This window comes from Amblyraja radiata, chromosome 5 (genome assembly GCF_010909765.2).
Source record: "Amblyraja radiata isolate CabotCenter1 chromosome 5, sAmbRad1.1.pri, whole genome shotgun sequence".
Lineage (NCBI taxonomy): Eukaryota > Metazoa > Chordata > Chondrichthyes > Rajiformes > Rajidae > Amblyraja > Amblyraja radiata.
Genome location: NC_045960.1, coordinates 19,224,056 through 19,250,728, shown reverse-complemented (window position 1 = coordinate 19,250,728; position 26,673 = coordinate 19,224,056). Strand labels below are relative to the sequence as shown.

The following is a 26,673-nucleotide window of genomic DNA, read 5'->3' as shown; positions in this document are numbered from 1 at the left end:
TTCTTTAGCCTTTGCCCCATAACCTGTGACAACCTTACTAATCAAGAATCTATCAATCTCCACCTTAAAAATATCCATTACTTGGCCTCTGCAGCCTTCTGTGGCAATGCAATCCACAGCTCCTCATCTCTTTTCTAAAGGTACATCCTTTTATTCTGAACTGTGCCCTTTGGACTTAGACTCTCCCATTAGTGGAAACATCCTCTCCACATCCACTCTATCCAGGCCTTTTATTATTCGAAAAGTTTCAATGAGGTCCCCCCTCACCTTTCTAAACTCTGAAGTCTGTTGTAAAGTCCAGTATTTATTGTTTTAATGCTGACGCTCAAAGGAGTTACGCAACGTTGATGCAACAAATGATGGAATTGAGATGGGGCTTGAAATGTGCTGAAAGTATCATCAAGGATGTCTGTCACCCTGACCATTCACTTTTCTCTCTTTTATCTTCTGGGATAAGGTGCAGGAGCTTGAAAGCCTGGACCTCCACATTTATCAAAAGCATCTTCCCCCACTGCTATCATTCTGCAGTTTTGCATTCATTGTAGTTATTGATGGATTTTCAAGTCTGTACTCTAGGATCTTCATGCGAACAATGAATTTTATTGCATCCTGCTGTATATGACAAAGTGACTAGTCTGAATCTGAACATCCTTCAGGGTCTGCAACTCTTTAAGAGATGTGATACAACAACAGTAAAATCTGTTCCAACAAAAAACAGGTTTACTGTGGGATGCAGACAATAAAAAGACAATATTTTCTTTGGCTCCAAATCAATTTTAAAGGATGACAGCTGCTTTCATTGAACCAAAGAACTACCTCTCAGCCTCAGTAACGCAACTCCTTGTCAGACTTTAATGGTGAGTTATGTTTCTAACTGTACTGTATATTGAGTTTTATATATAGATGTATATATGGTTAAACTAAACTAACTAAATAACAAAAGCTAGTCAATTTTCTGCACCCCAACTTTGAGATGAAAGTTTTTCCCGGTCATTTAAACCTCAGATGAATTGGGTTCCATTCAGCTTAATACTGGTCGGGAAAAACATTCATCCTCAAAGTTGGGATGCAGAAATTTGCCTGAGTTAGTCAGTTAGTTTAGTTTATTGTCATGTGTACAGAGGCACAACAAAAATCTTTTGTCATGTGCTATCCAGTCAGCGGAAAGACAATACATGATTACAATCGAGATGTCCACAGTGTACTGATACACTGATTACAATCGAGATGTCCAGTGATTACAATCGAGTGAGTACATGTTTGCAAGCGAGATGTCCACAGTGTACAGATAAGGGAACAGCATGAATAACGTTTAGAGCAAGATAAAGCCAGTAAAGTCTGATCAAAAATAATCTGAGGTCGTCAATGAGGTAGATAGAAATTCACGACTTCAAGTCCTCAACTACTTGGGTGCCAGCGTCACTCGTTTCAATATTAATAGTGCATGGGATAGCAACCCAAAAGAGATCAAGGTACTCCAAGAGATGGCATGAAATACTTTGGAATGGGGACCTGAGGTAATCAAAAATCAAAAGAAAAATGACTTTGACAGCTTTTCTGAGAAAAGTACTTTATCTGTTTTTAACAATCCAGACGTTACTCTCTTGTGGTGAATTGGCAAGTGCCAATAAGTTTCAAACTAAAAATGTCACGACTTCAGAGAGGGTCACAGAGGTAACACTCATGACTTTGAATACATTTTCCAGCAGGACAGCCCTTTTAAGATCACTCAGCCAAAATGAAATTGCTCTCAAGTTGCTATTTAAGCACATTGTAAGCACTGTGCAATACTCATTCTGCACCCTCTGAGGAAAGCAATCAATTTGAATCCTTTACCTTGATAAACAAAGTGAAAACCTTTTGATGATGCTCCGCTCTTTGCGCTGAATCTGAGCAAAATTTGGTTTGATGTGGCCAGAGGCAAAGTTTCTCCTGGGGAATGAAAATATCAAATTTAGGACAGAGAACATGGTTATTTTGCACAGTGAAATACACCAAATGGTCTAAATGCATTTTTTTTTTTTTTAATTCAATTATAAGGCATGTCACTGGATGCTTGATTGTAAAATATGTTAACTTGGCAATAACAGATCAGAAATTGCTTTGGCATGCTATGTCAAAAATATTACACCATCTTGCAATAGTTATTAGGTTTGGCTATGTCTTAGCATCTGAAAGAATTGTAGGAAATGCCCGATGCTTGATCATATGGTAAGGTTAGGTACAGATGTCTGAGGTACAACAGTCAAAGTACAGCAAAATATCACACAGGGATAGGATTAGTGTACAAGGTACCACATGGATTGACCCTTGGTACGTTGTACTAATGGACAAGGTACCGTGATTCTATGTAGATCTGCAGAGATGCTCTCTGACCCGTTGAGCTACTCCAGCACATTTTGTGTTTATCTTTAGTATAAACCAGCAACTGCAGTTCCTAGTTTCTACATTTTAGTTTACTCCACTGTGGAATCTCCTCAAGGTATGCCCACTTTCAAGAAGTTCTCCTCCTCTCTCCGACAGGAGTCGCGTGAGACCCTCTCTCATTGATCCCCCTCTGAGATTGCTGCTGCTGTCCGGCTCTACATTTTAACCCAGACTTGCTACCACAGCCACGTGTGTTTTCTCGCCATTTGCCTGCAACTCCATCTTGCATCTAATGGCTTCCAACTCTGGTTCCAGAACTCCCAGTTCGGACCCCACCCAGGTCTCAAGTACCAACAGTCAATCCACCACTTCTCACAACAGTTCTCCTACTCTCCAGAGATGCTGCTTGACCTGCTGGGTAACACAAGCATTTTGTGTCAATCCTTATTTTTTAAATTTTGGTTTAGAGATGCAGTGTGGAAACAGGCCCTTCAGCCAACCGAGACAGCACCAACCAGTGATCCCTGCACACTAACACTATCCTGCACACGTTAGGGACAATTTTTACAATTATACTAAGCCACTTAACCTGGTAACCTACATGTCTTTGGCGTGTGGGAGGAAACCGGAGCACCTGGAGAAAACCCACGTGGTCACGGGGAGAAGGTACAAACACCGTACAGGCAGCACCCGTAGTCAGGATTGAACCCAGGTCTCCAGCGCAGCAACAGAGAGGTTCAGACTGTTTACCCCCTCTAAGCCTCTCATAATTTTATATATTTCTATCAGGTCTCCCCTCAAAATCTGGCTTTCCAAATAATGGTTTCTAATTGTTAGATTAAATACTTTTCCTATTTCTCTCATAAAACATTTGGGACACTTTGGAATCCTAGAATTGTCACTGGAGTATTGCATTTGTAAAGTTCAGAGATGTGAACCTGATTTCAACCATTCTATAATAACAGAAGACATAGGAGCAGAATTAGGTCATTCAGCCCATCGAGTCTATTTAACCATTCAATTATAGCCGATCTATCTTTCCTTCTCAACCCCATTCTCCTACCCTCTCCCCACTCTTACTAATCAAAAATCTACCAGTCTCCGCTTTGAAAAATATCCAATGACTTGGCCTCCACAGCCATCTGTGGCAATGAATTCTGCAGATTCACCACCCTGTGACTAAAGAAACTCCTCCTCATCTCCATTTTAAAAGATATGTCCTTTTATTCTGAGGCTGTGCCTCCTGGTCCTAAACCCACTGTCTACGAGAACCATCCGACACTATCGAGGCCTAGATATCTGAGTTAATGTCAGTGGAATACAGGCACAATAACTTCTGGTCTAGACTCTCACATTACTGGAAATATCCTTTCCACATCCATTCTATCATTCTCCTGGCACTCTGAGTGGATGAAGCTACCCTGCATCTGCTTATTAAACTCCATTTGTTTTTTTCTTAAGGAATAGAGGAAGAGTAAAAGCTTTACCAGAGTGTGATCCGGAGAGAGAACCAAGAAGCCTGGCTTGTTGACTGTGTCCGTCGAACAGCTCCACAACATCATTCAGTGCCGTCTGAAAATATGCAAACTGTCCAAACACCACTGTAAAAAATAAACCAGGAACAGGGGAGATAGAGAAAAGCATTAGCCAACATGAGAATGTTTGTACCCTCTTCATATCACCTCTTCCACAGCCAGCATTGACCATTGTCGGTTTCACCTTTCCTTAATCATCATTGCTGGCCTTAATTTGTTCTTTTCATATCTTTCGCCTAGATTAGTTCAGAAATACAGCATGGAAACAGGCCCTTCGGCCCAGCAAGTCCACACCAACTAGCGATCCCCGCACACTAACAACATCCTACACACACAATGGACAATTTACAATTATACCAAGCCAATTAGCCTACAAACCTGTGCATATTTGGAAAGTGGGAAGAAATCGGAGATCCCGGAGAAAGCCCACGCAGGTCACAGGGAGAACGTGCAAACTCCATAAGGACACAATCTTTCTTTTGTTCCCTTTGTTTCCCTCTCCCTTAACTCAGTCTGAAGAAGGGTCTCGACCCAAAACATCACCTATATCTTTTCTCCAGGGATGCTGCCTGACCCATTGAGTTACTGCAGCATTTTGTGTCCATCGTCGGTGTAAACCAGCATCTGCCGTTCCTTCCAACATATGTGAATGTGTTGTTCTCGAAATGGACTCCAAAATATCGGCGACACCAAGCGCAGGCTGGACGATCGTTTCGCTGAACACCTACGCTCAGTCCACCTTGGCCCACGTGATCATCTAGTTGCCAAACATACCATTGCTCTTTCCGGTTCCCACACTGATTTTTTTTTGTCCTGGGCCTCCTCCACAGTTAGAGTGAGGCCACATGCAAATTGAAGGAACAGCATCTCATATTTTACTTGGGTAGCTTCCAACCCAGCGGTATCAACGTTGATTTCTGTCATTACAAATAACTCTTGCATCCCCCCTTTCTCCGTCTCGGTCTCAGATCGGGTGATTGACTTGGCCACTCAAGAATTGAACATTTTTTAACATTGAAAAACTCCTTTGTTGCTTTAGCAATATGTTTGGGATCATTGTCTTGCTGTAGAATGAACTGCCGGCCAATGAGTTTTGAGACATTTGTTAGAACTTGAGCAGATAGGACATGTCTATACACTTCAGAATTCATTATGCTACTACCATCAGTTGTTGTATCATCAGCGAAGATAAGTGAGCCAGTACCTTCAGCAACCATACATGCCCAGGCCATAATACCCCCACCACCATGTTTCAAAGATGAGGTGGTATGCTTTGGATCTTGGGCAGTTCCTTCTCTCCTCCATACTTTGCTCTTGCCATCACTCTGATACAAGTTAATTTTCGTCTCATCTGTGCACAACCTTTTTTCCAAAACTGTGGATGCTCTTTTAAGTACTTGGCAAACTGTAACCTGGCCATCCTATTTTTATGGCTAACCATCTTGCAGTGTAGCCTGAGTATTTATGTTCATGAAGTCTTCTGCCGTCAGTGGTCATTGACAAATCCTGACTCCTGAAGAGTGTTTCCGATCTGTCGAACAGGTGTTTGGGTTTTTTTCTTTATTATAGAGAGAATTCTTCTGTCATCATCTGTGGAGGTCTTCCTTGACCTGCCAGTCCCTTTGCGATTAGTAAGCTCACCAGTGCTCTCTTTCTTCTTAATGTAGGTATGTTGTAAAACGTACCTGAAGCGTCGCTGAAAATCTGTCCTAGCCCGTGTGCGCGATTTTGGCGCCGTTTAGAGGGGGGCGGGTTTAAAACGCGATTTTCCCTAGGCTGTTCAAATCGAGGATGTTTAGCCTAGTTAATTATTAACGAAAAATCGCAGGAAGATTCCGTCGCTTGAGCTATTTTTAGTTTTAAGGGGTTCATTTACTTGTTATAGTAGGTTAAAAATTAACCTCTAAACCCGCGACCGCCAACAACGGGCCGGATCTCATACAGGGGACAACGGAAGGTAGGTTGTTTATTTTTACGTTAAAAAGGGCTTCTTAAGATCCCTTTATACAAAATTTAATGTTGCGAGTAGCTAATTTGGGGCCCATTATATCCCGCAATATTTTTCTGGGCATTTGGGGGCACAAATCTACCGCAATGTGAACGTTCTAAACCAGCGCGTTCCACAGGATTCCCCACTCGAAAGCTGATTTAAATGGCCATTAATTTACAGCAATTGAACACTAAATTCCTTCCATTTGGCCTATAAATTAATGTCAATGAGATTTAAAAATCATGTTTTATTGTGAATTCTTTGTGAATATTATTTGGACACTTAGGCTATTTAAAAATGTTAATCTTTTCTTAAGAAATGGATAGATGTTTAGATCTAGTAATTGAAGTTTGGAATTAGCTACAATTGGATAACTAACTAACTATATGCTTTAATTTCAGGTCATCCAAGTAAGATTATTTTATATTTGTTTCAGAATGCTTCAATCTATGATAACTGAAAATTTCATTCAGTTCTCTTAATTTTTAAGAAAGTTATGGGCTTTTGACTGTCCACGATCACAGCTTTTTTGTTATGTCCATAGAAAATCAATAGGGAATAAGATGCTAATTTCCGAGTATGAAAATGGCCATAACATTTTTAATACTTGAGATATGAAAGTGAATTAGGTGTCAAATTAAACTTCCTTTTATGCTTTATCTGATGGGATAAATTGCAGACTTGATTTTTAAAATCTCAAAATTTTGTAACATTGCTACTTAATGACATTCCAAACAGTTGATTTTTGTAAGTATAAGGTTTGGTTGGTGTCTCTAACAGTTTTATTCTTGTTTCTCAGTCGCATAATGGCTTCTTTGACTTTCATTGGCACAACTTTGGTCCTCATGTTGATAAACAGCAATAAGTTTCCAAAGGTGATGGAAAGACTGGAGGAAAGGCAAGGTGCTAAGAGCTCTCTTATACCTGCATTAAGGAGGCATTTAAATACACGTGAGCAATTACAAACGCCTGTGATGCCATGTCCCAAACATTATGGTGCCCTGAAATGGGGGCCTATGTACAAGCACAGTTGTAATTACTACATGGTGAAACCAAAATGTATAAAAATTGCCTTGAATAAAATCTGACAATGTGCACTTTCACCACATGATGTTTTTCTATTACATATGTCCAATTGTGGAGTACAGAGGCAAATAAATAAATGATGGGCCTTTGTCCCAAACATTAGGGATGGCACTGTATTCCCTTTCTCCAGCGAAGCTGTCTGACCCGCTGTGATAGCCAGTATTTTGCGTCCATCTTACAAGAATGAACAATGAGCCTTGCAATAATTCCCGCTGCGCTCAAATTATTTCCTTCTCCCCTCTTACGGCACATTATGCAGCCTTTGAAGTGATGATTAGACAATCATACATTTATGAAATGTTGACATTTCAAGTTCACTTGACCTTCAACACATTCAGCAGCGGAGAAATAATGACAACACAGAAAACACCATTTACTGGGATAATGTAGAGTACCAGTTGTTCAGATGTTTCATTTTGCATTCCACAAATTGAAATCTCGATTTAACTGTGAAACACAGGGATTATTTTGATAGGAATCATTTAGCTTTCTCCTTACTGACTTAGATCTTCTATTTATGCAGCAAAGTATCTGCACAGAAATAAAAGTCATGTACAGTTTTATAACTGGTATGCGGATAAACGTTGCTGAAAAGCTTCTTACATTTTCTATTCCACTGAGCTGAATCCACTGTTAAAGAGAACCCTAGAACAGCGCAGGAACAGGCCATTTGGTCCTCCAAGGAAAGACACAAAGTATTGGAGTAACTCAACGGGTCAGGCAGCATCTGTGGAAAACGTAGATAGGAGAGGTTTCGGGTCAAGACCCGACTTGAGACTCCATGTTTGTATTGACTAAGATGCAAATCAAACTAATCCACTCTGCCGGAGCACAATCTGCATCCCACCATTCCCTGGAGAGGAATGGGTGACATTTCGGGTCAAGACCCTTCTTCAGACCCATTCCTTCTCTGCAGAGATGCTGTCTGTCCCGCTGAGTTACTCCAGCATTTTGTGACCCATTCCTTCTTTCCAGATATGCTGCCTGTCCCGCTGAGTAACTCCAGACTTTTGTGTCTATCTTCTGTTTAAACAAGCATCTGCAGTTTCTTCCTACACATCCCTCCATTCCCTGCCTGCTCATGTGCCTTTCTAAATGCATTTTAAACAATGCTATTGCATCTGCTTCCATCTCGTCCTCTGGAAGTGCATTCCAGGCACTACCAAGAGTCAAGAGAGTTTTTGGTCATGTGTCCCAGATAGGACAATGAAATTCTTACATGCTGCAGCACAACAGAATATGTAACCATAATACAAAACGGAAGATAAAAGTTCAGTGTGTCTATAGACCATATACCATATATACACAATAAATGAACAGATATAGTGCAATAATAATAACAGACTGTTACCACTCTCTGCGTAAAACATTTACTTCACAAATCTCCTTTAAACTTTTCGCCGCTCCTCTTATATTTATGGCCATGAGGATTAAAAATTCTATTTTTGACTTTCATAATTTTATAAACTTCTATCAGGTCTTGCACTCAGCCTCTGATGCTCCACAGCACTCTCCAAGTTGGTCTAACTTCACTTTATAGCTAAGATAGACACAAAGTGCTGGAGTAACTCAGCTGGTCAGGTAGCATTTCTGGAGAAAAGGAATAGGTGATGTTTCAGGTCGAGACTCTTCTTCATGGATACACTCTCCAATCCAAACTAACATCTACGTGAAGGTCTTCTGCGCCTTCTTCAAATTCTCCACATCTGTCCTGAAATGGAACAATCAGAACCGCACACAATATTCCAAAGGTTGCCTCACTAACGTTTTGTACAACTGCCACATGATTTCCAAATGTTTATACTCAATGCCCCAACTGATGAAAACAAGCATGCCGTCCGTATACCTTCCTTACCACCCTATCTGCTTGTGTTGCCACTTTCAAGTAGCTACGGACTTGCAACCCAAGATCCCTCTGTACATCAATGTACACGTCTGCCATGAACTGTAGGCATTCTTCATGCACTTGATCTCCCCAAATGCAACACCGTATACTTGTCTGAATTAAACTCCATCTTCCATTTCTCTGCCCAACCAAGCTACATGCCATCGTATCCTTTGGCAAACTTTCTCACTAACTACAACTCTGCCAATTTCTTTGTGTTTCTGTGTTGTCTTTGCAGACTACTCCGCCATTCAATCATGGCTGATTAAAAAAAGGAAAATGTAATATCATTAAAAAATGTCATACCCTTGGAGTAAAGAGTTTTATAGAAAGTTATATTTATGCTTCTAATGAGAGGCAAACTACATAACCTACTTGTGTTCTGCTGATTCTCCTTTGTTGCACTTACAATGTGAATAAAACAAGCTTCTGCAATTTCCTGAAATTCACTATCAAACATATGCTGCTAATATCATATGTCACATGTCACCAATTCAATATACCTGCAGGTTCCCTGTCTGAAATTCAATCTACTTGCAGATTCCACACAATTACAAATCCAATTTTTCCTTCAAGTCCCAGGTCACAAAACTACAATACATGGGACTTCTTCATTTTCAAACTTGCTTAATTCAAATGATTAATTCAAATTGAAATTGCATCAAAGTAATCTTTGATTGAGAACACATGGACGGTATATAGTTTAATTCAAACCTCTTAGTGCATGTTAATGGCTCATTTGAATTTGAATTCAAATTCTAATTCCCAATCTAAATAGTTTGCGACCTGTGATGCCTAATGATTCATTCAAAGACAACCCGTCTCATACAGTCTAGAGGCTTTCTGGCATTATAATGCGAGAAGAGACAAATTCATCTGCCAAAGAACCTCAAAGCAATGTGTCCATAGCACGAAAATCATATCACACAACAAATGCCCATTAACTCCTGGTCTGTATTCAGAGTTACAAATATCTATGTTTCAGACAGTACCAGCATTTAATTTTGTAAATTTTAAATTTAGAGATACAGTGAGGAAACTGGTCCTTCAACCCACCGAGTCCACGCCGCCCAGCGATCACCCGTACATTAGCTCTATCCTACACACTAGGGACAACTTACAGAGGTCAATTAACCTATAAACCTGCACGTCTTCGTGGGAGGAAATCGGAGGACCCTGTAAAAACCCACGTGGTCATGGGGAGAATATACAAACTCTGTACAAACAGTTACAGTGCCAGGATTGAACCCATGCGCTCTAAGGCAGCAATTTTACTGATGTGCAACCATGCCCCCCACCCCCACCCCATTTGAAGACAACATTTTACTGCTGAAAACTGGGAAGAACCGAGTTAAAAAAGAGTGAACAGAATGAGGAAATTGGTTCGAAACATGCCAATTTCACTCGTTCTAAACAAGAACCAAGTGTGTCACTCGAAACATAGTCAATATTTGGAAACGATATACTGGTTAAGAAGGAACTGCAGATGCTGGAAAATCAAAAGGTAGACAAAAGTGCTGGAGAAACTCAGCGGGTGCGGCAGCATCTATGGAGCGAAGGAAATAGGCAACGTTTCGGACTGAAACCCTTCTTCAGACAGGTGTATGGTGTTTTTTTAAGCCAAAGGATACAAATTGCTGGAGTAACTCAGCAAGTCACAAGGCATCTCTGTTGAACATGGATAGGTGACATTTTGGGTCGAGACACTTCTTCCGACTATGAACTGGGATCTCAACCCGAAACATCACCTACCCATGTTATCCAGAGATGCTGCCTGGCCTGCTGAGTGATTCTAACACTGTGCATTATCCAGCACTTGCAGTTTCTTGTTTTAATTTTTTTTAGGCTTATAATTGCCACATGTACCAAGTACAATGAAAAGCTTTGTTTTGCATGCTATCCAAACTGATCAGACATAGATTAAATCATTTCAAACTCAAACACAATAGGTGGAGCAAAGGGAAAGATACAGAGTGTGGAATATAGTTCTCAGTGTTGCAGGGCATTGCAGTTTGTGCAGCGTAATGTTCGTTTAGCTGTGCTGTTCGACATTCTTTGAGACTGCAATTGACGTTAAGAAATTATTGTACAAAGGCATTCGTCAAGGATTAAAACACTCAGCCTCCATGGGTTCCATGAACAATTTACCTGCATTGTTGACATGTTGGCATTAAGATTAACTGCCTGTTGAGCAGAATTACCTATTGATAAATCCATTGCTTAAGCTGTCCCTTGGAATCAGATGCGAAAATGAAAAGCAACAGATCAAATTTAAAAAACTGCCATAGTTTGTTGAAAGTGGCATCACGGGCACATCAAGTGGCCAAAAAGGCTTTTTGCACATTGGCCTTCATCAGTCGGAGCTTTGAGTATAGAAGTTGAGAGGTCATGTTACAGTTATATAAGACATTGGTGAGGCTGCATTTAGAGTATCTCCAGGAGGTGGCCCTAGATATCATGGGTGCATTGGTGATCATTTTCCAATGTTCTCGCGACTCTGGATCAACTCCTGTGGACTGGAGGGTAGCCAATGTAACCCCACTTTTTAAGAAAGGAGGGAGAGAGTAAACCAGGAATTATAGACCAGTTGGCCTTACACCGTTAGTGGGGAAGATGCTTGAGTCGATTATTAAAGATGTTATAACCGCATTTGGAAAGCAGTGACAGGATCGGTCAAAGTCAGCATGGCTTTATGAAGGGGAAAACATGCTTGACTAATCTTTTGGAATTTTTTGAGGATGTAACAAGTAGAATGGATATGGGAGAGCCAGGGGATTTGGTGTATCTGGATTTTCAAATAGTCTTTGACAAGGTCCCACACAAGAGATTAGTGTGCACAATTAGAGCACATGGTATTGGGGGTATGGTGCTGGCATGGATAGAGAACTGGTTGGCAGACAGGAAGCAAAGAGTAGGAATTAATGGGTCCTTTTCAGAATGGCAGGCAGTGACTAGTGGGGTGCCGCAAGGCTCGGTGCTGGGACCCCAGTTATTTACAATATATATTAACGATGTAGATGAGGGAATTAAATGTAACGTCTCTAAGTTTGCAGATGACACAAAACTCGGTAGCAGTGCGAGGAGGATGCCATGAGGCTGCAGGGTGACTTGGATAGGTTGGGTGAGTGGGCAGATGCATGGCAGATGCAGTATAATGTGGATAAATGTGAGATTATCCACTTTGGTGGCAAGAACTGGAAGGCAGATTATTATCTGAATGGTGTCAGATTAGGAGAAGTGGAGGTGTAACGAGACCTGGGTGTGCTTGTACATCAGTCACTGAAAGTAAGCATGCAGGTACAGCAGGCAGTGAAGAAAGCCAATGGCATGTTGGCCTTCATTGCGAGAGGATTTGAGTTTTGGGAGCAAGGAGGTCCTACTGCAGTTGTACAGGGTCCTGGTGAGACCGCACCTGGAGTATTGTGTGCCATTTTGGTCTCATAATTTGAGGAAGGACATTATTACTATTGAGGGAGTGCAGCATAGGTTCACCAGGTTAATTCCCGCGACAGCGGGACTGATATATGATGAAAGGTTGGGACGACTGGGCATGTATTTGCTGGAATTTAGAAAGATGAGAGGGGATCTTATAGAAACATAAAATTCTTAGAGGTTTGGACAGGGTAGATGCAGGAAAAATATTCCCGATGTTGGGGAGTCCAGAACCAGGGGTCACAGTTTAAGAATAAGGGGTAGGCCATTTAGGACTGAGATGAGGAAAACCTTTTTCACCCAGAGAGTTGTGAGTCTGTGGAATTCTCTGCCACAGAAGGCAGTGGAAGCCAATTCGCTGGATGTTTTTAAGAGAGAGTTAGATTTAGCGCTTAGGGTTAAGGGAATCAAAGAATATGGGGAAAAAGCCAGAACGGGGTACTGATTTTGAATGATCAGCCATGATCCTATTGGATGGTGGCGCTGGCTTGAAGGACCGAATGGCCTACTCCTGCACCTATTTTCTATGTTTCTATGTATTGTGTTCAGTTTTAGGTACCATGTTATAGTAAAGATGGAAATGGTGCAGAGACGATTTACGAAGTTGTTGCCAGGACCAGAGGACCTGAGATATCGGGCAAGGTTGAGCAGGCTGGGAATCTATACCTTGGAGTGCAGGAGGAATGAGGGGTGAACATATAGTGATGTACAAAATCATGAGAGGAACAGATTGGGTAGACGCACAGAGTCTCTTGCCCAGAGTAGGGGAATCGAAAACCAGAGAACATTGGTTTAAGGTGTGGGGGGAAAGATTTAATAGGAACATGAGTGGTAACTTTTTCACACAAAAGGTGGTGGGTGCATGGAACTAGATGCCAGAGGAAGTACTCGAGGCAGGTACTATCACAATGCTTAAGAAACATTTACCAGGAACATGGATAAGACAGGATTAGAGGGATATACCTGTAGGCCAAATGCATTCAGGTGGGACTAGTGTAGAAAAGACATGTTGGCTGGTGTGGGATAGTGGGGCCAAAATGCCTGTTTCCATGCTGTAAGACTCTATGACACTCCCTACATACTAGGGGCAATTTTATAGAGGCCAGATGAATTGCAAACCCACACGTCTTTGGAGTGTGGGAGAGAACCCGGAGAAAACCCACGTGGTCACAGAGAGAACGTGCAAACTCCACACAGACAGTACCCAATGTCAGCATTCAACCCAGGGCTCTGGTTATGTGAGGCAGCAGCTTTACTTGCTGCACCACCACCTTTCTCTGCTTGACTTTGCTGCTGAATATGCCATTGGTAAAAATCAAACATAATTCACAGCAGTTTGCAACATGAGGTAGAGTTGCTGCCTCACAGCGCCAGAGACCCGGGTTCGATCCCTACCTCGGATGCTGTCAGTATGGAGTTTCTACGTTTTCCCTGTGACTGCATGTGTTTTCTCCGGGTGCTCCGGTTTCCTAGCACACTCCAAAGACGATGATTTATACTATATTGTCACATGTGACAAGTCACAGTGATATTCTTTGTTTTGCATACCCAAGGTGTGCAGACCCCTGAGAGTCAGGGGTGAGGGAAACCAGAGGTAACTGGATGTGCAGGTTTGGCTTCGGTAAAATTGTAAATTGTCCCTAGTGTGTCAGAGAGGGCTCGTGTACGGGGTGATTGCTGGTCAGTACGGACTCGAAGTGCCTGTTTTCACACAGTGTCTCTAAAGTCACCACCCCACTTAATATTAGATCTCTTCATCTAATCTCTTTGATATTAGATGTTAGTCCCTTCATCTTTATCATAACACATGCTGGACCACCTGTGCTGTAGCCATGAGCCAAATGAGGCAGATTTTCCAAAACACCATGAACTGGGAAACAGTAGCAATATGTATATCTTGCACAACTTCCAGGCATCAACAGTAATTCAGAAATTAATCTTGCCAAATGAATTGCAGCAGATGTGAATAATTATAAATCTTGACATGCATAAATCATACATTATGCGAAAATAAATTTCACTGTGAACGCACAGAATGCTAAGTTTTATGTTAAAACTCTGGCTCCAGGTCGGAGGATCATAGGGAGAGAAATGCGTGCATAAAAATCTTGATAGGTTGCTGTCCGTAGGGAACGAGGCACAGCCTGAGAGGCATTCTTTGGACGGGATTTAGTGGTGGCTGTGTCTCTGTCCACAGGTTGCAGCTTCCTGTGTTCCAACTGGCTTGAAACACCACCTATTCCTTCAACTTTAACTATTCACTTTAACTCCCCTCCCCACACTGACCTTTCTGTCCTGGGCCTCCTCCATTGTCAGAGTGAGGCCACACACAAATTGGAGGAACAGCACCTTGTATTCCACTTGGGCAGCAAACAACCCAGCCTTATGAATATTGATTACTCTAACGTCAAGCAAGTCTTGCTTCCCCTCTCTCTCCGTCCCTCCCCATCTTACTCATCGTACCAGTTTCACTGTCGTCCAACAGAGTTTCACTGTTGGTATCACCTTCCCCACAGCTAACAATGGACCATTGTGGGCTCCTCCTTTCCTTGATCGTCATTGCTGGCTTTCATTTGTCCTTTTGCATACCTTTTATCATTTGTTCTTTGTATCTTTTCATACCTCTAGTTTCCCTCTCCCCTGTCTCTCAGTCTGAAGGAAGGCGTTGACCAGAAACATCACCTGTTCCTTTTCTCCAGAGATGCTGCCTGACCTGTTGTGTTACTCCAGCACTTTGCGTTTATCTCCCTGGTTTCCTATTAAACAAGAGCGACTGTGCAGTACAAAAGCTTATTTGGGTGAAATCCTTGAAGGAACAGGGACAGCATATTATAAATGCCGTTCATTAAATAGATGGATGCGCAGATATATGTAAATTGATGCATTGAAATCCTAGTTGGAATCCCGAGTTCAGAATTTTGCTTCCTTCTCAGTTTACAATGTAGATGTCTTGGAGCATAAAATTATGGTAGCTCTAATCAGTTCTTAAAGATTAAATAAGTTCTTCTGCTTTTATGAACCGTTGTTCATAAAATCAGAAGAACATCTCTATTATGAGAATAGACACAAAATGCTGGAGTAACTCAGTGGGACAGGCAGCATCTCTGGAGAAAGTTCAGAAGAACTCTGAAGAAGGGTCTCGACCCAAAACGTCACCCATTCCTTCTCTTAGAGATGCTGCCTGTCCCACTGAGTTACTCCAGCTTTTTGCATTTATCTTCAGTTTAAACCAACATCTGCAGTTTCTTCCTACACATATCTCTATTATGAGTTCAATTTCCTCAAACCGGATGGGTCACGAGACTTTAGACTTTAGAGATACAGCATGGAAATCAGACGTACAAAGTTGATTGGTTACCATATGTAAACAGAAGAGGCGGGGTGAAAATAAAGGAATCATTTTTAATAAATGTAGCTTAATCTTTAATGGATTTACCAGCACCTTTCTACCTATTGGTGTGGTGTGGCGGCGCCTATTGGCAGCGGCTCGACTACAGTCCGTCTGTCTTTTTTTTAGTTTTTGTCTTGTTAAATGTATGTCTTGACTCTAGTTTTTATTATTTTTATTTTATTATTATTTTTCTTTAGCTGTGTATATGTTGGGGGTGGAGGAAACCGTTAATCTCTTCCCTGTACGGGGACCCGACTTTTTCCCTGTCAGGTCTCCGATGTCGTTGGGCCTAACATCGTGGAGCCGGCGGCGGCCTCCAGCCGGGACCAACCTGAGGGCTCCAGACGCGGAGCCTGCAGGCCTGACGTCGTGGAAATGGCCGTCTTCGGAGCGGGAAAAGCTGTGGTGGCGCGCGGCTGCGTCCCGACTTCGGAGCCTCGGAGGCTCCAGCCACAGGCCTGGTGGACAGGAACATCGGGAGCTCGTAGGTCCCTAGTGGGAGACCGCTTTTCGGAGCTCCCGCAACGGCAACTGCTCCCGTCAGAATCGCGGGGTTTAAATGACTCGGAGCGGGGCCTAACATCGCCCGGCGCGGCTTAAACGGTCGCGGGACTTACCATCGACCGCCGGGGGCTTTAACATCGGGAGCCCCAGTCGCCTCGACACTGCAGTTGGACTGCTGGACCGCGGGAGAAGAACTAAGGGAAGAGTTAAGACTTTTGCCTTCCATCACAGTGAGGAGGTGCTGGAGATTCACTACGATGGATGTTTGTGTAAATTGTGTTAAGTGTGTGTCTTGGGCTTTTTTGTATTGTAAGACTGTCGAAAATGCAATTTTGTTCAAACCAAGCTGTTTCAATGACAATAAAAGGCATTCTATTCTCTATACTATTCGTCTGCAATAAAAAGCACCAGGTCGTGCTGACTTAAACATGCAAGCTGTGCCTCTGTGCCGTCCGTGGTAAAATGCGGTAACAAGGTGAAATGTGTTGTTGGGGAAATCCATAAGATTCCAAAAGAATACTTTGGGCTTTTGGTTGAAAAATCTGTTTCAATTTTTCTCAGATTTCTTATCTTCTCTTTAGTAACAGTTCGTTATGTGGTTCCTGCAGACTCCATTACGTGCTGGTGGAATTAACTCTGTTGCAAATTTCTACATTTCACCTAACCTTTACGCATTCACTTTTGACTTACCGAGTCCGCACTGACCAGTAATCCCCCAGTACACTAGCACTATCCTACAAACCAGGGACAATTTTACGAAAGCCAATTAACCTACAAATCTGTACGTCTTTGGAATGCAGAAGGAAACCAGAGCACCTGGAGAAAACCCACGTGGTCACATGGGGAATGTATAACATCTAAAATGTTTAAAAATATAGACAGCATCTGTAGTCAGGATCAAAACCGGGTCTCTGGCGAGATAAGAGCAAATCTACCACTGCGCCACCGTGCTAGCTTTTGTATCTTTCCTTTTTAAAAAAAAAACTTACACTTGTTTTGCCAGCCATTGAATGCTCAGAAATTCCTCTCACACAAGGTTAAATTATTAACAGCATTTCCAATAAATGTTTGCAGTATATGTTGTTCGGAAAGCTGCATCTCAACATTGGAGGAACCAGTATAGATTATGCCACCGTTTCAATGAGCACCTGCACTCTGCCTGCAAGCAAAACTATTAACTCCCTGCCATTTGTCACTTTAATTCCTCATCACTCACCCTTCCCCAACACATTTTGTTCCGATGCATACATCAGAAACTGCACCTCACCATCCTACAATGTCAAATTGCAGCCCTGATGAAAACAAGCATTAAATCCACTCTTCCAGTTGTGGAGGCATTCATTATGCACCTGTTCTCCGATTGAATATCGCAAATTATGTCGATTTACAACTTAAGCATTACCTCCAGTCAACTCAAAATTTATTATGGGAGGCCAACTTAATAATGCATCCAACAATTGAGAATTCTTGAAGTATTTTTTCTATAACTAAAGTTGTTTACAATATCAAGAATCTGAGAGAAAGACCCATGATTGGGCCATTGGGTCTCCACTGCCTACATTGTTATTCACGATCATAAAGGCAGATGAGTTTAGTTTAGAGACCCAGTGCGGAAACAAGCCCTTCGGCCCACCGTGTCCACGCAACCAATGATCACCCATACACTAACACTATCCTACACACTAAGGAAACAACGTGCTTTGTATGCTCATCCATTAAGAAGTCATTTTCCACTCATTCAAAGCATCTATCTCTTTACAACTATGAGATTTATTCCATAGCATTGCCTTGTGAACTCTACATTTTGTATTTCAGAGCAAATACGACTGGAGTTAAATCTACAAACAACTTCTGAATGCTGATCTAAAGAATCACTTTCAGGCTGTCCTTGGTGATCTTCCATATTTTTCTACAACCTAAAGCTGTAAATTATGAAGAGCAGAACACTACCTGTTGGAGGATTACATCTCTAGATCCCTGTTGCATTTTGCAGGTAGTTATCGCTCTGCCTCTGGCTGGGCAATAATCCTACCTTTTACATATCTTTCATAAATGTCCAATCCCGGATTATGAAAGCACATTTAACTTGCAAGTGTGGCAGAGCTGCAGTGTGGGAAATGAAGACTTCTTTTGTAACTAACATTTGCTCAGCTATTCACCTTCATGTTTTGCATCTGCCTGGATTGCCAGTTTTCGTGCAGAACAAAAGACAGATCTTAGAGCATAACAGACGAACGAACGTGCACAAAATGAATTATTGTTCTTCAAATGTGAGAAGTATTGATCTTGTGGGAAATTAATAATTACTTTGTCCAAAATGTAACACAGTAGCACATCTGCAAAAAAAAACACATTCCATTGGCTCTTTGATTATGTGTTTCATGAACCTAAATTTCTCATTTTGGACAGGAAACTGTGTGGTAGTAATCGCCACATAGGAAAGTTATCCATCAAGCAGTTTTTTGTTTCAAAATCTTGCTTTCTCCGGTAGCCAACAGTACAAGAGACCCAGGTTTGATCTTGACCTTTGTTGTTCGCAGGTTTCTCCCTGTGCCCGCATGGGTTTCCACCGATCTCGTTCCACATCCCAAAGATGTGCGGATTTGTAGATTAATTAGCCCTCTGTAAATTGTCCCGAGTGTGTCAGGAGTGGATTCAAAAATGGGATAATATAAAGCTAGTATGAAAGGGTGTGTCATTATGCATTGCATTGTGGCACAGTGGTGCAGCGGTAGAATTGCTACCTCACAGCACCAGAGACCCAAGTTTGATCCTGATTATGGGTGCTGCCTGTATGGAGTTTGTCCGTTCTCCCTGTGACCGTGTGAGTTTTCTCCAGGTGCTCCCACACTCCAAGCACGTATAGGTTTGTAGGCAAATTGGCTTCTGTAAATTGCCCCTGGTGTGTAGGACAGAAATCATGTACAGGGGCGATTGCTGGCCGGTGCTGTTTCAGAGGGCCGATGGGCTTGTTTCCACGCTGTATCTGTAATCCTGGACAATACAATACAATACCTTTTATTTGTCATTTGAACCTCACATGAGGTTCAAACGAAATTTGGTTTCTGCAGCCATACAAATAAAGAACCAAGACACACACCAACACAATTCAATTCACATAAACATCCATCACAGTGAGTCTCCTCCTCACTGTGATGGAAGGCAAAGACTTGTCTCTCCCCTGCTCTCCATTCCTCTCCCGAAGTCGAGGTCAAAGCCCCCGGCGGGCGCTAGCAAGTCCGCGGCCACTCAAAGCCACGCCGGGCGATGTAGGGCCCTGCCCCGGGTCTTGGTGTTGGAGCCCCCGGCGGGCGCTAGCAAGTCCGCGGCAATTTACAGCCGCGCCGGGCGTTGTAAGGCCTCCCTCCAGGTCACTCTAATCCTGGACTATCAGGTAGAAAATAACATGACAGTCCAGGCTTAGAGATAGAGTGCAGAAACATGCCAACCAGCCCTCTAAAACAACACCGGCCAGCAACCGGTCTGGATGAAAGACCGGTTTCCCAATCTGAAACCCTTTCCTCCATTCCCCTCCGCAGACACTGCCTGAATGACCTGTTAGGTTCTCCCAGATGCTCTCCTTTTTGGTTTTGTGTTAGAGAAACTAAAAGGGACTGTTTCCACGCTGTATCTCCAAAGTCAAAAGAGTCACAGACAACATTTCCAGGAAGCATTCCAATTGCTGATTAGAAATTGTGATTTCAAGGTTGTGTTGCATAAATTTCCTGGCTGGCTAATATTTACAGGGTATCTTGCTGTCTCCAGTAAACAGACATGGATGGATAATGCAATAACTTATCTTCTGCAGCTGAGACCTACCAAGCATGTTAAAACATATTTCCATTTATAAGTCATTTAAAAACATCTAAAACAAAACAGTTGGATTTTCTTCCATTGCACTTGAGTATAGAGGAAGATCTCACACAAACATTACAACATTGACCACGCTTCAAAGGTACTTTAATGCACCCGTCCCACTTAGGCGACTTTTTAGGTGAGTGCAGTGAGACTATGCAGTCGCCACATGGTCGCCACATGTATGCGGGTGGTTGCCGGGGAGTCGCCTTCATGGTCGTAAGGAGTTCCCGCATTCTGGGAACTAGTTGTGGCCTCATTCTGGTCGCGGCGACCAGAATGAAGCCGCCATGGAGAGTAGCGAGAATTCTCGTGCCGTAGGTGACTGGTAATGTTAAATGTCCACCGAGCTTCCCAGCCGTGTATCTCTGGCTTCAGTTGTTTCCACTCCTTCTTCCCCCCTTTTAAAGGACTTACCATACACTGTGCTTTAGTGTGTGTGTGTGTGTGTGTGTGTGTGTGTGTGCTTTTGTGTGGGCTTTCATGTGTGCTTGCGAGTGTGCTTGCGAGCTTATGTGTGAGCGTGTAGGTTTTTGGGCCTGAAAATTCCCCGCAGGCCCAAAAATCGCCACAGGCTGCAAAGGGCTTCCTGAGACTTTGGAAGGACCAACATAATTCCAAGTTCGTCCTTCAAATCAAAGGGCAGGAATAGCTGGCTCCAGCGGTCTTGCCATTTACTGTGTGGATTCCCCCACTGCTCTTGGCAAGGATTTTGTCTCTATCTTTGGTATAAACTAGCATCTGCAGTTCCTTTTTATTGCATTAACCTGTCTTTTATCTTTTTAAAATTATGACAGTACCTGTCTTAATTACCTCCTCTGGCAGCTCATTCCATATACCCACCACCCTATATAAAGTTCCTTGTTATTATTTTAAAAGAAAATCTGCTACGGTTTGTTCAATCTCTGATGCAGAAATGTAATGAGTTAGAGTAGCAATGCTTTAATATGCAGCCTGATAAAAACAGACAGATCCTTTGGCTGCCAAGAGCACATTGACCATCAAGCACAAATTTATATTATTTCTACACTCATCCCATTAAAAAAATATATATATATATATATATATATATATATTTTATTTTTAATATTCACCCCATATTCCCATCAACTTCTCCCAAATCCTACCATTCGCCTGCACAAACGTGGATTGCTTTCAGAAATGGATTGTTTTCTCTGGAACACCAGAGGTTGTGAGGAGACCGATAGAAGTATATACAAAAGTTCTGGCAGGCAGAGATAGGGTACTCATCCAGAACCTTTCTCGCAGGATAGAAAACAATTAAACTACAGAGCGTAGCTTTAAGGTGAGAATGGCTAAGTTTAAAGGAGACGTGTGGGACTTTATTTTTTTTTCCACTGAGAGAACAGAAGAATGACAACTGTTGCCCTGATAAAGGCAGTACAGAAGATGTATCTTAGCTTAGAGAATCAAAGTCTGCAGAGGGCTCCCGACCCAAAACGTCACCAATCCATTTTTGCCAAAGATGCTGCCTGACCTGCTGAGTTACTCCAGCACTCTATGCCTATTCTTTTTGCAAGACAACATCTGCAGTTCCTTCAGCCTACATTTTCCTGCCAATGTCTTCCATTCCTTGCTCGTACTCAGCTCCACTCGTACCGATAACATGTTTTGATTTTCTCATGAAAAGGAACTGCAGTTGCTGGTTTACATCAAAGAAAGACACAAAATGCTGGAGTGACTCAGTGGGTCGGGCAGCATCTTTGGAGAAAATGGATAGGTGATGTTTCGAGTCAGGACCCTTCTTCAGACATATAATGGTGTTCTTTTGAATAATTAGATGTCCATTCCTTTGATATACAAACCCCCAACAGGATAAGTGAATCATCTGTCGTGAACAAGAGAAGTTAAGGAGAGTGTTAATTTGAAAGAAGAGGAGTAAGACAGAGTGATTAGTATCTGGAAAGCACTGTCAGAGGTGGTGGAATGGGATACAATCACCGCAGTTAAAAAGGCATTTAGACAGACACTTAAACAGATAGGGCCATAGAAGGAGAAGGTTCTAATCAGGGCAAATGGGATTAGTGTGGATGGGCAAAAAAAGGTCAGTATGGGCACAGTGATCTGAAAGCCCACTTTTTGTACTAAACAAACCTCTGACGATGAAAAGGCTTATAGAAACATAGAGATTAGGTGCAGGAGTAGGCCATTCGGCCCTTCGAGCCTGCACCGCCATTCAATATGATCATGGCTCGGTATCCAACTCAGTATCCCGTACCTGCCTTCTCTCCATACCCTCTGATCCCCTTAGCCACAAGGGCCACATCTAACTCCCTCTTAAATATAGCCAATGAACTGGCCTCGACTACCCTCTGTGGCAGAGAGTTCCAGAGATTCACCACTCTCTGTGTGAAAAAAGTTCTTCTCATCTCGGTTTTAAAGGATTTCCCCCTTATCCTTAAGCTGTGACCCCTTGTCCTGGACTTCCCCAACATCGGGAACAATCTTCCTGCATCTAACCTGTCCAACCCCTTAAGAATTTTGTAAGTTTCTATAAGATCCCCTCTCAATCTCCTAAATTCTAGAGAGTATAAACCAAGTCTATCCAGTCTTTCTTCATAAGACAGTCCTGACATTCCAGGAATCAGTCTGGTGAACCTTCTCTGCACTCCCTCTATGGCAATAATGTCCTTCCTCAGATTTGGAGACCAAAACTGTACGCAATACTCCAGGTGTGGTCTCACCAAGACCCTGTACAACTGCAGTAGAACCTCCCTGCTCCTATACTCAAATCCTTTTGCTATGAAAGCTAACATACCATTCGCTTTCTTCACTGCCTGCTGCACCTGCATGCCTACTTTCAATGACTGGTGTACCATGACACCCAGGTCTCGCTGCATCTCCCCTTTTCCTAGTCGGCCACCATTTAGATAATAGTCTGCTTTCCTGTTTTGCCACCAAAATGGATAACCTCACATTTATCCACATTATACTGCATCTGCCAAACATTTGCCCACTCACCCAGCCTATAAAATTGCCAAAGACACAGGTAGATGAAAGAATGGGAAAGCATCCTAATTCAGTAAGAGATCAATACTAAAACGATATAGAAGCACACCCGACCATTCTCGTGAGAAATGTAAAAAGATACCACACAAATTTCTAACGATATGTACGAAGAGAAAGGCCAGCAATATTTTAAGAGATTACTGGGAAATAAGAAAATGGCAGGGAAACTAAACAAATATTTTGTATTTGGTTCCAGAAAAGACAAACAATAAACTCGTGAAAATAGTCACAAGTTCTAGTCCGAATGAGCTGAAAATAACTAGCATTGAAGCATGTAAGCATACTGGCTTGAAATCTCCAGGAAATGACTTGAATCCCATGATCTCAAAAAAGATGACTATGGATTCAATGGAAGTGTTAGCTGTCATCTTCTAAATGTCCATCAATCCTAGAAAGATTCCTCACGGATGAGAAAGTAACAAATGCAATGCTACAATATAAAAAAAGTAAGCAAAGAAGCAAGTATAATGCAGACTGGTTAGCCAGACAGCAGCAGTAATTGTAACTCGAGAATCATTATTGTTGAAGTGATAGAATAATACTTGGAGTATAATAACAAGACTAGACAGTGTCAGCATGCAGAAAAAAAGGAACTGCACACACTGGTTTACACAAAAGTACACAAAGTCCTGGAGTAACTCTGTGGGTCAAGCAGCATCTCTGGAGAACATGGATAGGTGACGTTTCAGGTTGGGACCCTTCTTTAGACTCAACAGTTATCCATGTGTAGGAAGGAACTGCAGATGCTGGTTTAAACCGAAGATAGACACAAAAAACTGGAGTAACTCAATGGGACAGATAGCACCTATTCCTTTCCCCCAGAGATGCTATCTGACCCACTGAGTTACTCCATATTTTTGTGTCTATCTCCTTCACCTATCCATGTTCTCTAGAGATGCTGCCTGACCCACCGAGTTACTCCAGGACTTTGTACGTTCACATCAACATGTATTTGGAATGGAAAATTATGTTCCTCAAATCTGCTGGAATATTTTTAATGGTGCATCTAACTGAATCAATAAAATAAAACTGCTGGATGTGGCACATTTGGCCTTTAAAAAACACTTTCAAACAAAGCTCAACATCTGAAATTGTAATGCGGAATTAGTGCACCTGGGTGATATTAAATTGATACAACCAAGGAGTAGCAACAGGCAGAAGTCAGAGTAGGAATACATAAGCAGTCCTCAACTTTTGACTTTATCCTTTAGAGATACAGGGTGGAAACAGGCCTATTGGTCCACAAAGTCCATGCCGACCAGCAATCACCACTTACACTAGGACTATCCTACACACTAGGGACAATTTTAACAATTTTACTGTAGCCAATTAACCTGCAAACCTGTACATCTTTGGAATGTGGGAGGTGGGAGGAAACTGGAGAACCCGGAGAAAACCACCCTGTGATAGGAAGAACATACAAACTCCATACAGACAGCACCCGTCGTCGGGATCAAATCTGGGTCTCTGGCGCTGTGAGGCAGCAACTCTACCGCTGTGCTGCCGTGCTGCCCCTCATTCGAAACTAGGTATCTGAAACTGGGGGACAGAGCCTATGAAAATAAGGAGCTGGTCATGCAGAACTGATTTAAGAACTTTCTTCATCCAGAAGGCAAAATAAATTTATATTTTGAGCTTTCCACCCAAGACGCTCACAGTACATGGAAGACAACAATTGATTGATTTTTTTGGAATTCTCTCAAACTGACTTGTCTCCCAAGATGGTCACTGAACCAAGGAATATATAGTTTGCGCAAAAATAGTGGGCCCCAAGGTAAAAATAAGCTGTATGGTGGAAGGGTTGAATAGCGGAACAGAAATGAGGGGTTGTGGCCTACTTTTTCCAATATTCCTCAGCTTCTTGTATACCAGGGAAACTTCCCTGATACATGGTTGCGGGCACTTTCAAATAATTAGACAGTCGATCATGCAAGCTCTATTCACCACCATTGACTCCATCTCCACTTCACGCTGTCTCGGGGAAATAACCAACATCATCAAAGACCTTTCTCACCCCGGCCATTCCTTCTTCTCCCCGCTCCTGTTGGGCAAATGACGTAGAAGCTTGAAAGTGCACACAACCAGACTCAGTGCTGGATTTAGATGAAGAGAGGCCCTAGGCTATTCCACTTGTGAGGTCCCTCCCAATCCCCCACCCCCACTACAAGAGGAAGATGGAAGAGTGTTTTACAAACAAAGCAATATATCCGGCCTTTTGAGGGAGAATACACAAGCCACTCTCCGCTATATGTTTCTCCATTGACTTTTGTTGAATAAAAAAGAGCCTTTGTGCAAAACCTAGACTGCTTTTTATACACTCGCTTGGAAATTGAAAATGGCCCACAACGATGCTGAACTTGAGAGGGGCCCCTTTCTACCCAATAGGATACGTCCTCATGTGATAATTCTGTCCACAAACCAATGTTTGTTACAATAGATCTATGATTGGCATCATCTATATCTGAGTCTGGAATACCTTGGACTTGGCCTACCTTACCAGGTGTGAGCTGAAAATTCTGACTATCCACATCAGGCTTTTGAATGGTCTTTCTATAAGCTGGGATTCTCTACTTCATTGTGGACATTGGACTTTGTCACAGGAACTATTGTGCTACAATGCTGAGAAGTAGAGAGTCATAGTCACACAGCGTGGAAACAGGCCCTTCGGCACAACTTGCCCACACCGCCCAACATGTCCCGCCTACACTTGTCCCACCTGTCTGCATTTGGCCCATATCCATCTAAACTGTCCTATCCATGTACTTGTCCAAATGTCTCTTAAATGTTGCGATAGTACCTCATTTAACAACCTCCTCCGGCAGCTCGTTCCATACACCACTACACTTTGTGTGGAAAAGTTACCCTTCAGGTTCCTATTAAATCGTTCTCTCTGTCACCTTCAGGTTCCTATTAAATCTTTCTCTCCCTCACCTTGAACTTATGTCCTCTGGTTCTCGATTCCCCTACTCTGTGCAAGAGACTCTGCGTTTACCCAATCTATTCATGATTTTGTACACCTCTATAAGATCACAACCTCATCCTCCTGCGCTCCAAGGAATAAAATACTAGCCTGCGCAAACTCTCCCTGTAACTCAGGCCCTCGAGGCCCAATATTCTTAATTCTGTATCGTTCCCTTCACTCTACCTATTGTACTTGAGTTTGACATTGATGTATAGATGTATACTATTATTGGACTTGATGCCATGCAAAACTGTTTTTTCACTGTACCTCAGTACACTAACAATAATACATCCAAACTTACAGTACCAATATAAAATATACTAAATGTGAAAGCATTTCTATGATTTCAGGTTTTTGATAAACAAATCACTTACTGATTTTGGAAATTTTCTGCATCAAAAATGTATTGAATATTGAAAGTCAGGGCGCACCTTGAGGAGGGCAAGCAGGTGGAGATCAAGATAAGAAAATCATCATCTGTTGATGTCCCCCCCCCCCTTATGAATTTCATGATTTAGTTGCAGCTTGAATAGTTTCTTAGATCCAGTCACAATGGCACTTTAGAACAATTTTCACATGTTCACACAAATGCAACAAAGAGTGTTGTCGTTCCTATGAAAAGTTTACCAAAGTGAC

The 26,673-nt window shown here is 42.3% G+C and overlaps 1 protein-coding gene across 1 annotated transcript in view; it reads right to left on the bottom strand.

The window, feature by feature from the left end:
* Window positions 1-26,673, bottom strand: part of csmd1 (CUB and Sushi multiple domains 1) — a 501,649-nt gene that overhangs the window by 327,899 nt on the left and 147,077 nt on the right. Inside the window, exons 21-22 of the mRNA XM_033020497.1 lie at window positions 3,855-3,968; window positions 1,837-1,932 (exon numbers count right to left, since the gene is read on the bottom strand). Of these exons, the coding sequence (XP_032876388.1) occupies window positions 1,837-1,932; window positions 3,855-3,968 (210 nt within the window). The remainder of the gene's footprint in view (window positions 1-1,836; window positions 1,933-3,854; window positions 3,969-26,673) is intronic.